Source organism: Panthera leo, chromosome A1 (assembly GCF_018350215.1).
Source record: "Panthera leo isolate Ple1 chromosome A1, P.leo_Ple1_pat1.1, whole genome shotgun sequence".
Taxonomy (NCBI): Eukaryota; Metazoa; Chordata; class Mammalia; order Carnivora; family Felidae; genus Panthera; species Panthera leo.
Window position 1 is genome coordinate 163,354,382 of NC_056679.1, and position 12,606 is coordinate 163,366,987.

Sequence of the window (12,606 nt, forward strand, 5' to 3'; positions counted from 1 at the left end):
AGATAAACATATTTCTTAATTCTGAGAAGATACCATCACAATTGTCATAGAATTTATATGTGCATATGCCCAGCATTTTTATGTATAAGCATGCACAACATCTTTGATGTATTTATAGGTCTCCATTGAATTAGTAAATGTGAATTAAAGTAGTTGTTTGGGGAAATACTCTAATGAAGATAAATATAATTTTTATACTTTGAACAGAATCATAGCTTTCCCTAGAGCACTGCTTTTGTTTATTGTTTTAATAAGAAATCACAGATTGGAATGGGTGAAGGTATGATAAAATCTGCATTTGACCACTGAACTGTGATGCTGTCTAAAAGGTGTTTTACAGACACTCTGAGGAATTGACTCTGACAGCAGCCCACTCAGCCAAGAAATTTGACTGTCATCTTCATCCACTTGCTTTCCCTCACATGGATGACCAGTAAATAAATGTGTCTTTTCCTTAGTGAATGATGGCGGGTCCCTATCTATCAAATTGCACTATACAAATGAGGTAGAAGCCATTGAATTTAGAAATAGATGAAATTAATCTAATGATTCATTGCTTTTCCTTTCCTTGGGCTTCTCTCTTGAATGTAGAACAATGTCTTCTGCAGAATAGCACCATGAGACTTAAATATTTCTGAATGTGACCTTTCTTAAACAAAGCACATGTTCAGGTGATGTTGAGTTACCTCAAAAAATACAGGAGCAGTCTAATTTTGATCATGTTTATGGGTCATTACATAAGGTCATTACAAAATTATAAAGACCAAGGTCGGGTAGGATACAGTGCTCAGATAATCACATTTTATGGCATGGCAGCAGTAAATAGAAGGGTGTGTGTGTGTGTGTACATACGTGTGAGTCTCCATCCCCATGAAGTCACTCTGTCACCTTTCTGCTTCTGATTAGTTGCCTGCATAACTTTTCTTTTCCCTCTTCTAGGATTTTCTCCAACATCAAAACTGTAGTCTGTGTCTTCACGTGACCATTGGGTATCTTCCCGCAATCACCCTCAGAAGTTTTTCTAGCATCATAGTGAAAGTTACTTGGAGAGCTAGCGCAAATAAGATATGCTACACCTATAGGTCTGTGATGTGCAGATAAAACCTGATTTGCTTGGTCATAAACAAAAAAGAAAAGATGTTGCTGCCTGCCTTGTCTCAGAGTATTTCTAGGATGTCTTCTATTGTTTGGTCACCCAAATACCACATTTCCAACATGACAACCCCTGACAATGCCCAGGGTTCTTTCAAGTAATAAAACAAAGGGAGATGGAGGAGTAGGAACCATCTCATCATATTTTATAAAGCTGAGAGTTAGGATGTCTTCCGTTACATACATCTAGAGATCACCAGAAACTAACTGACACGTTGACTGTGCTGCTTTATTGCATTAATGTCAAAATGCCACCCCCCCCCCACCTCTGCCGACACTCCCAGGAAAATGGCCAATCCAGAAAGCCCAGGTCTGAATCGTATTCGATGTGTGAATGCCCTTCATTAGTGAAGGGTACATGACATTTTGACAGTCATTCTGAAGTAGCCATTTCTGCTATTTCAGTAGGGACAACTGTAGGGGCCAACTCTAAAAAGATGAACGTGAACTGTTCTAGTCAGAGAAAACATCATGTGAGAGACAGACAGGATTTTATGTGCATCTGGGAAGATGGTCTATTTGGATCTGCAGAGGGGAGGAGAATATTCCAGTGGCTAACAGTATGATCAGTGAAGGAGCACACTGGGCACAATGTGAGCCTCACCACCTGCTGGCTGCAGGGTTGTACACAAGCTACTCAGCCTGTCTCTCCTCAAGGCTCATCTGTTTGAGGGGAAAAGACCAGACATAGGGTCACTGTGAGCAATAAGCAAGCCTGGCAGGGGGTGGCCCTCAGTAAATGCTAGTGGTCGTGGGTGGTTATTAGTTGCAGAGGGCTGTCCGAGGGGAGGGGAGGGTGAGTGTAGGGAGCTGTCATGTTGGAAACATCGCGGACCAGGAGACTGGTCAGAAGGGGCTATGGATTTTGTTCCATAGGAAGTTAATAGGGGACTACTAGAGGGATGACGTTACAAATATAGGGATTAATGAAGCTTATACTATTTTAGCTTGCACAGCCTGGCTGATAAAGTCTGTTTGTTGATTATTTAGTTGGTTCTGACATATACCAAAAAAGTTCCATTTTAAAAGGTATATCATCCAGAAATCTAAATCTTTTTTGTGCTTAAATTATTTTATTCAGAGGCAAGGATTATTTCATTTTAAATTCATGTTCAATTTAAAGGCTTGCTCAGGTGTCTTATTTCTTGCTTAATTTGGCAACAGCAGCTTAACATCCTCATAAACCACATTAGGGATTCTTTCTGAAGTGTACATCATTGTCCATGCTAGTGAGGGTTAACAACAATTTATCTATTAAACATTCTGATTAAAAACGTTCAAGCAAAAGGTCTTTATTTTGGTGCAGAATTGCTTTACAGTTTTGGAGGAAGCTGGTAGAAGATAATATAATATGTGATTGCTGTGGGTTTTTAACATGCTGCTAAATGGTTTGTACTGCTATGAGCTCTACATTTATCTGAACCTTTCTGACCCAGCTGCAAGATTATGAACATTAAGGGTGATCATATCCTACACTTTCATGATAGTTTACAGCCTTATCTTCAGTTGCAATGGATTTTGATATATAATCTTTATTTTTTGGGAAACAGAGAAATGTTTATGGAAGGGATATTAAGATTTGGGGCCTGTCATTTTTTTAAAATTTTAACAGCTCTTTTACGTTATTATGTCTTAAACCTTACATGTCTCTAGTCTCCATACTGAATATGACTGGAAACACTAACAGTAGTAGAAGACTGACACTACACAGACATGACTGTAATCACCAGAGGCTCCATTTGTGTGCCTGCTTCAGACCTCGGCCTTAAAATGACTTCAGGTGATATAGCTGAAGCTGTACAATGTACTGCAGAGTTCCAGTGATCTCTTTTAACACACTGATTTTGAGGGATCAGCTAATTATTTCCAGAAAATTTTTCTTTATAAATTAATTTTAAAAGAAACTTTGTTCTTACTGTTTGCTCTGTGCCTTTAAGAGAGTAACACAGCTACATTAACTAAGATGAGTTAACCAAACTCTAAGCATGCTTATATAATATATATATTCAGGCACTAAAAATGTCGACTGGGGTCAGAATCACCTGTGAATCACCTGTGAAACTTTTCAAATGTACACATGCCTGGAATGACCTCTGAGATTTAAATGAGATATTGATGGGGGAAGGGGTAGGACTGACCCAGGATTAACTCTGAGCATCTCTTCTTTTAATAAACTGCGTAGCATAATTCTAATGCACACTATTAGATAAAAAGTATCATTGACAAAAATTGTTTAATAACAGGTAAAAATATCCACAGCATAGGAAAGAAACCATTTACTATGTATAATATGATTCCACTGGGAGGAAAAAGGAAACAAAGAGAACAATAATGATCTCTAATGATATATATGAGCAATAATTCCAGAGTGCCTAAATTCTGAAGATCCAAACTTGCATTGAAAAGTCAGTTCCTTTTTATTTGATAGGTTAATTATTGGTGGTCTATAGTATTCCTCTATGGCATATCTTTAGCTGAGAGGGGTGTACCTCTTATATTCAGTGGTAATTTAGGGTTGATTGTGCATGGATATCTCCTAAGTCTCTAGTTCCTATACTTGGCCATGTGGGTTCTTCAAAATCTTTCCATGTCCCACGTCTGGCAGATACATCAACATTTGGTATGCAGACCTGGATATCCAGTTGGAGAGGAAAAACGGAGAGAAAGCCAAGTGCTAAATGAAATTCCATCCTAGGTCACATTCTTAGAGAATTTTATGGTCCTGATTTGTGTCTGATGTTCGCTAAAAGAAGCCATAAATTTCAAACAACCTCATGCAGTTAGAACAAATTTTGCTTAGAACGCCAGAAAATAGACCTCACTGTCTCTGCTAAGTACGTCGCCCACACACATCCTTTCAAGTCTTTCATTGCAGATGACATTAACCTTTGAGAAGTCCTCCACCCTGTGCACTTTCAGAGCCATTGCATTTCCTTTAATTAATGTGCGTGAGTTACTATTTCTGGAGTCTTAGTCCTTCAGAAATATTTGATTCCCAGGACTTGCTCACACTTGCTTGCCTGTAAACTGCTCTCTGATCTTATACATCAGGCAGTCTGAACTAACACCCATTGAGACTGAAGTTCCATTTCCACTTAAGTAACTGTCATCTTATTATTGAGTTAGAAGAGTAGGTGGCACTTTTTAATCTTATGGAATATTCCCTTGCATTCTCACAAGGCTGTGCTTCTGCCTGTTTGTGGCCATCCCAAGGCTGCCTTTGTTTATTCTGCCTGTTAGTTGTCGTAATTATCCTCTGGCTCCCTTCCCCTTGGATCCTGGACTTCTTTGGCGTATGATGGGAGAGAGAGAAAGAAGGGAGAACTTTTTCTAAGATGTGATTTGAAAATATTTTCCCATATTCTTTTTGTGTAGTGTTGAAATCTCCAGCATGGTCATATGTGTATCTTGTGCCCAACAGATCTCATTCTTATTCACTAGGGGTGGGATCTTGTTTTGCAAAGCTAGGGATAATAAGTAGGAATGGAGCAAACCCAGGTAATGAACCTGTCAGCATAATCTTTTCCCAGTTGACCCCCCACCATTGGCAGCAGGCCCTTCAAAGAAATTGTCCAAGGCCTGCTTTATTTTATGGCACCTACTGTTTGTTTTAGATTTACATTTTGATATGACATTCCTTTTGCTGGCAGTACTTTTCATTTCAACTTGCAATGAATTGTACTTTGAACTATAATCATATAAATACTTTGATATTATACTCTTTCTTTAGGATGTGAAAAAGATGGTTATATACAACTCTATACCAGTAATTTACTTAGCATTCAAATGAGATCTTGAGTTTCTGGAAGAATGCATGAGTCACGAGAGTAAGTTTCTATGAGAGGGAACTCTGAGGAATGTTCTGTTAACTACCTCTTAAAGATATTGATTTGTTTCTAATTATAGAAACTAAAATTAAACACTAATCTGGTAAGCTTTCAATGTGGAGCAAATAAGTGGTTCTTAAAGCAGTATGTCAGAAGGAGAAGAAAATCAGAAAATGGACAGAGAAGTTATACTTTGAATAATTTTTGCCCTTTACAAAGGACAATTAGTCCTCTGCATAAGCAGAGGCTCAGGTGAAACATTTGACTTTCCTTCCTAATGAAAAGCCAAAGAGATGGTATATCTTCATGATCTGTTTTTCTCTCAACAAGTCTCCTCTCCATCCTTCCCTAAATGTTTTTGCTTAATAATTCATTTTATAAATTTAATGATGGCCCCCTTTTTTTCAAAAATAGTATTTGCCTCGTTTCCCAGCAGTACACACAGTGATTTAATATTTAAAAAACAAAAAACAAAAAACAAAAACTGTTGGGGTCTCCTACACAGATCCTGACAGCTCAGAGCTTTCCCGAAAATTCTGTCCTGAGCCTTTTGTTCACCCTCATGGCTTGAGGGTTCAATTTTTGAGTGGTTCCCAAGTATGTAATTCTCTGACTTCTTTCTTGAGCAAGAGTCCAATCTTCTACTGGGTATTTCCACCTGGATTTTTAGATGACACTTCAAATTCGTGTTGCTTTGCACCAAACAGCTTAATTCTTCATAAAATGCATTTGGCCATGTTGGTTTATTATCAAAATTCCTAGAATGATTCAAACTTTGGAAATCTAATATAATCCACCCATAGTAAAAGAAGTTAAGGGGGATGAGAACCATATGATCATCTACATAGGTTCTGAAAAAAACAGAGGAGTTATCTTCTTGTTTGTCAAACCCCTCGTGTATTGACAGAGGGATATTGAAAAACAGAGAGAGAGTAGAAGGTGGATACAGTCAGATCAAAAAGTTAGATGTCCATAGAGTGAGATAAGCCATTTCATAAAAATGAATGTAAGATAACAATTACATCGCATACCAAAATAAATTTTAAGTGAATAAAAAACAAAGGCCAGCTACTCCCACCTCAGAGCTTTTTTCAAATTCCCTTCTGCCAGGGATAATACCCCGGGAGGATTCTGAAAGAAAAGAAGGATATCCTGTACTTGAGAGTGAGTCTATGGAGATAGAATCCCTCTTATTCCTTCTATTTCTCTTGGTAACAAATGTAGACTTGTTAACAGTAGGATTTTCTATGATTTATGAACTGTTGTAACTTCCAATTGATTCTTTCCTTCTAAAGTATCTTCTTCAACCTCCTAGGCTTATTGTATTCTTTGGTGGTAGAAAACAAAGCCTTAAGTTCTAGCAAGTCCATTTTCCAGCCATTTGTTAGGTTTTTAAATGGTGGTATTAATATCTCATGATGGGATTTTTGGACTTTAAATTCTTATTTTCAATGCAGTAAGTGAAAGACTTTTTATTTCCCCTGAAAGTTGTGAGTCAAATGGCTCATAGTAGGTGTTAAGTTTTCTAACCAACCACGCTTTCCAAGTCATGACACTATACTTTGATGTAGAACATATTTTATTTTGTAAATACACCTGTACTCACGTATTTTAACAATAAATGATGTTTTATTTTATCAGACAAGAAAAGACAAAATATGCAGTTTTGCATACACCTGCGATTCAAGATCATTTTAGATTGTTTAGCATGTTTCTATGTAAAGGTGACTGGTAAACTGTGTTGGTAGAGCAGCAGTTTGAATGCAGACAAAAGTAGCTGAGCCAAACCCAAACCAGAAAAGGCAGCTCATGCTGAATATTGACCATGCACAATAGTATAATTTATCTTTAATTTTTTGTCTTATCTCCAAACTCATTTTTGTTTACTTTAATGTCTTTCAACCACTATTATTAGAAAAATAAAGAAGTGACATTTAATAAGTTTCACTATCCTTGTAACAAGCGCACAGTGCTCCTCTAGGACAGTGATTTTTCTCTCTTCTGTACTTTCATAAAGACACATTTTCCAATTTTATTTTATTTTGTAGTAAACTGTTTCTTCATATCACATCCTAGTGACTACTGTTGGTTTAAGATGGTGATAAATTTGCGTTAAGAATCCTTCCGCTCATGTTCTGACCACTCACTGTGGTTTCTGTTTCACTGCGGTGTTGTGCAGTATTTTATAGTACTCAGCACTCTACTGAAATCTCGAAGGGAATCTGTTGTGAACACGTAGCCTGGAGCTTTCGTTTTGAACCCGCATACTGTTCTCAGCACTTTAAAAGGGGTCTTCCTTTAAAAAGTATGTGGGTGTATGTATAGCTGCAGCCTGTACATTATTGCTTTTCTCTTTTCGTTCTATAATAGTTGACCACTGTCCTGCAAAATTAAATTGTCAAATCATGCTCATCTTAAGGAATAAGATAGTTTATACAATCAGGAGCAACATAATATCATTGTTACACAGCTATTGGAATGGTTGAATGATGGGGTCTCTTGGAACATTTGTGCACAGACTTGTAACTTGTATTCACATTCATGTGTCATTTTCTTTTAACAGTTGACTTTAAACCTCGTGCCAGCATGGATACTGTCCATCATATGTTACTTTTTGGATGCAATATGCCTTCTTCCACCGGAAGTTACTGGTAAGGGATAATGGGCTCATAGTCAAAAGGGGTGTAGAAAATGTGTATGTTTTATAAATACAAATTGCATCTGTGTATGTATTTTACAACTGATTAATAAATAGGTAGAATGCTTACTTTTCAGAAAAGAACATTGTTCTTTTGCATCACGTGGTTATCATGGTCTGATTATCAGTTATTTAGTCTGCTATGGAGCACATCCATCAGTCTTAGACACTGACTTAATAAATGTATGTCTGTTGTCGTAGATAGTGTATCAAGGTACAGACAGCTTATTTAAAAAAGACAGACAATTTAGATAATGGATGTTCTGATGTTTACTTTTTTTAAGATCTTGCTTTAATCCAAAGAGCACCATGGCTCTGTTCTTTGAGCACTCTTTTATCCTAGACAGTGTGCTAGGTAATCTGTATACACCATTTCATTTTCTCCTAAAGTTTTTGTAGAGCAGTTACTATTGTCCCCACTTTACAAACAAGAGCCTGAAGAGAATCAGTATCATGTTTAAGGTAACACAGCTGGTTGGTGTCAGACCAGGATAGAACCCTAGGTTGTCTGGTTCCAAATCCAGCATTTCACCACGCTGCCTCCCATTTCTTCGAGCAACTGTTGCAGTTTTAGAATTTATTTTAATCACTATGTAGAGTCTTAATATCATGTTATGAATGATCAGTAAGCATCTATTAAATGCCTCTTGTATCCTAGAACTATAGCAGATGCTGTGGAATAGAGTACATAGATATATTTTTAACCCCCAGAAGCTTACAGCTTAATTTATGACTTGAGATCTGTCCTTCCCTTTTGTTCTTTGGAGTTCATGAAGATTGGTGAGCTTTGAAAATAGCCATGCATTTAAGCCTCATATTTTGCACCGATAGCCAGAATCACTGTTATGTATTTCACAGTCCAGAATGACTAGTGTGTCTTGCTTTGCACTGAAAAAGTATCTGTTTTGTGTTCCTGTCCGTGCATAATCATGTAGACTGATAGACCCTTCTCTGTGCATCCTAATATTCATCAGGCTGATGCAAGGCACACAGCAACTGTATTCTAGTCGTTCTTATAACAAACGACTGTAATATGTATTTGGAACTGTTAAAAGCACAGGGCAATTAGTGGAAATCTCCAGGGACCAAGTACCATCAAAGCATTTGTTAATAGGCTTAAGTTATTTGATGAAAGGAGCATATCACATAGGAATCCTGCTCACATGACTGGGTTTATATAAAAATGGAGCCAGCAAATCACAGTTAACACTCTTTGATAGCAGCAATCCAGTTTTTGCTCTTCGATAAATTTTTGTAAATAAAATTCTGGGATTAAAAGATTATTCTGGGGGCGACTGGGTGGCTCAGTCGGTTAAGCATCCGACTTCGGCTCAGGTCATGATCTCGCGGTCTGTGAGTTGGAGTCCCGCATTGGGCTCTGTGCTGACCACTCAGAGCCTGGAGCCTGTTTCAGATTCTGTGTCTCCCTCTCTCTCTGACCCTCCCCCATTCATGCTCTGTCCCTCTCTGTCTCAAAAATAAGTAAACGTTAAAAAAAAAATTTTAAAGATTATTCTGTGACAGCTTTTTCTGAATCTTATACAATAAATCACATCCTTTGATTTTACGTTTTAAAAATATTTCTTGTGAAATTGGAAAAATTTAGTTTGAATTGGAATTAGTGAAAATGGCAGGAAGGAATATAAGCTTTTAAAACCTGTTGTAACTTTACCTTGGTAGAAGAGAATGAGGGAAAAAACAAAACGTCACTAAATGTTGTTACGCTTTTAATTGAGAAAGATTATATACAATGAACTAAGCCTGGTTTACTGTTCTCCTTTCAAGGGAATATCAGAGCAAATGTTATTTGGGCCCTGTAGAAGTATTTATTAATATTCTTAAATATACTGATTTGAAATTAAGTCTGGTAAAATATGTATATTTTTTTTTCCAAAAGACTTCCAAGTTGGGGAAAGAGAGAATTCGAAGAAAAATGTAAATGAAAGTGAAAATGGCAATTTTGAGTAAAGTAATTGCTAGATGTATTATTTTGCTAAAATTACTACTTGAAAGGCAACATAGTACAGCGAAAGAGTAGTGAACTAACTAGCTGGATTCCCTGGGTAAATTACTTATTTCATGTGGACTGGTCTAAGTTTCTTCATTTCAGCAAGGGACTACCACTGGATCATTTCTAGAACTCCTCTATGCTCTGTAATTCCATAATTCTATGAATATAAATTGCATGCAGATGCTGAGTCAGATTGGAAAGTCATCATTATAAGGCGTTGGAGATATGTGCACTGGTTGACTCACCTCAAGCAGGCCTCCCACTGCATTACTGCTGAGTAATTAGAACTCTGAATGGCATTATACCTATATCATTTTAAGGGGATTTTAGTAATCTACCCTGCAGCCCACATTCCCACTTAGTCTATAGGTTTGTTACGATTGACTTTATAACCATACAAGAAGGACAGTAATTGATGGTGGTATTTATCTTCTTTGAGCCAAGCGCAAGTGTTCATCTAACATTTAAAGTAGGATCTTTTTAATCTACATATCTAGGATCTGTTCGATAATGTAAACCAAGAGGTATGCATTAAGGAAAACTCTTCCAGTGACTCTGGCTTCCACAATCCAGTCTTATTCTCCATATAAAGATGGTATAGACTTTTTATCCCCCAATATTTGGCAAGATCCTTGCTTCTTTAAAGCATTGGCACTCACAGAATATTTCACAGACTAAACTCTTCAGTTGCTTCACAGAAACATCTCATACCCTGTCTCCTCACAGCCACACAGGCACAGCCATGGAAACAGCGGATGTTTTCAACTGCTTTGCCCCTTATCCTCCCACCTGAATTACAATACTAATAACAAAAATCTATCAGTGTCAAAGCCTCGCATTATTTTTCTTGAATGTTTGAGTCATAGAATTTATCACACTCATTTTACAGTTGCAAATCTATTCTTCAACAGCTCCAAGATACAGACAGTAGTTAAATTAAGATTCCCCAACGTTCACATATATTTTTGGTTATGCTACCTGTAATGTTTTTTGAGGCTTCAGAAAATCAAGAACTCCTTCACACTCTGGGAAAACCTTTATGGAAATACAAAGCTGTTTTAGTGAAAGAAGAAAAAGCTAATGGGATATTTTAGCACCAAAATGTCAAGCTTTCCTCTTTTTTTTTTTTTTTTCTTTTCTGTTTGTTAGCTAGGATTAGCCCCCTGTTTTCACGTCACTGTTCTATTTTCATTGCCAGCAGGTTGGCAAATAGGTATGTGTCTCTAATAAAGTAAACATTTCCCCCCTGAAATTATGAAGTTATAATTCATCCCCTGTCTTCAGGCAGCACTTTTAATATGAAAACAAAGAGCTATTCTGATATTTCACTGTTGTGCTGCCCTCCTTTGCTCTTTGTAATTGCCTCTTTCTTCTGTTCATTAAAATATATTTACAGTTATATTAAGTTTACATGAAAATACTAGACACAGCATGAAGCAGTTTTCATTATGTAGTCATTTTAATTTTAAAGTTTTTTTTTCCCCACACATATTCCAGTCTTTTGTGTCTCATTCCAAATTAGCAGCCCACACCGCTAATGTGTCTAGTTAATTATATGCATGTGCATTTAAATTGCATACATTGATGTGAACCTTTTAATATACTGTGGGGTGGTCCCTTTACAGTTAGAGTGGGCCTGGTGCTCAATTCCAAATTAACATACCTCTCGAGGATGCAAACAAGGACCAGCTGATGGAAAAGCTGCTGGCCCTTGTGAAGAAGGCAGCAGTACCTGTCAGATGTAACCCTCAAACCTTCTTTCCCAGGCCCTTAGAGGAGGAGACAATTAAGTGTATCTAGGGACCAACAGAAAGTAATAGCACCAAGACTGGAGCAAAGCGTAGCAATGGCATGATTTGTTGGACTCCACTGGTGTTTGCAGACTTCACTCAAAGCGTAGCAGCTCTAAGCTCTCCAGATTTGTTGGCTACACGTGAGCCATAGGTGAGTAGATGTGCCTTTTAGGGTCAGTAAGGAAATGAGGTGCTGTAAACTGGGTAATTTGGACATAAAACATCTATTACAGCTCCTTGCTAAAAAATGGTAAATTTCTAAAGATCTTAGAAATACTGCATTTGTCTATTCTATGAATACCTTTCTTTATTCTGTTTTTATTCTCAGTTTTTAAAAATAATGCATGGCTGGCTATGGAGAGTATTTCAGGCTTTGAAAATCATGATGTTTTGTTCATACAAGTTGTTTGACATTTGGGGTAGTTCAGGAGCACCACTTTTTGTAATGCAAGTTTGTACAGGCTTGTGCACTTTTATCTGCTGAGCACAGGACTTAGGGTTTAAAGCAATTTATGACTGCAAACTGCAAGATTATGTGCTCACAATATTGGGTGATTAAAGCGAATGGGCTTCTCATGTATCCTGCCTTGTACTTAGGCGTCATCTTCTATACATAACTAAAGTCATTATGTTTAGTCTTAGCAATTAATATTTGATTTAAAAACTATTTCTAATGATGCTTATGACCAAGTACTTTTTACAAATCAAAGATGGCTTCTACAGGGTTGTTTGATCTTTTTTGAAAAGAAGAATCCCAGCTGGTTAAATGAGGCTGTTTCCAGCTGTTCTAACTTGGAATCCTTCTCAAACTAAAGCAGTAGTGCTTTACCATCCTATGAGGCTTCAGCTTCAGTCCCTTTCAACTGCTTCTATTTATTAACCACCTGCTGTGTCTTTTTAAATGCCACTGTCTCCACAGGGTTACAGATGCTGATGTGGTGAAAGAGAAAAGTAGCTAAAACATACAAATATATATATCGAGAGAGAGAGAGAGAGAGAGAGAGAGAGAGAGAGAGAGAGAGAGAGAGAGGAGCCAGTATGTGAGACACCCTGCTCGGTTACTCATTTAAATGACTGTTTTTTTTAGGGTGCTAGTACTTTCCAGATACATCTACAGTTTTGTTG

The 12,606-nt window shown here is 37.3% G+C and overlaps 1 protein-coding gene across 13 annotated transcripts in view; it reads left to right on the forward strand.

Moving 5' to 3' along the window:
* The window catches only part of PAM (peptidylglycine alpha-amidating monooxygenase), a 274,620-nt gene that overhangs the window by 162,746 nt on the left and 99,268 nt on the right, over positions 1 to 12,606 (forward strand). For all 13 annotated transcript variants that reach the window (XM_042944532.1, XM_042944533.1, XM_042944534.1 and 10 more), the window contains one exon: positions 7,543 to 7,630. In XM_042944532.1, coding sequence (XP_042800466.1) covers positions 7,543 to 7,630 — 88 coding nt within the window. The remainder of the gene's footprint in view (positions 1 to 7,542; positions 7,631 to 12,606) is intronic.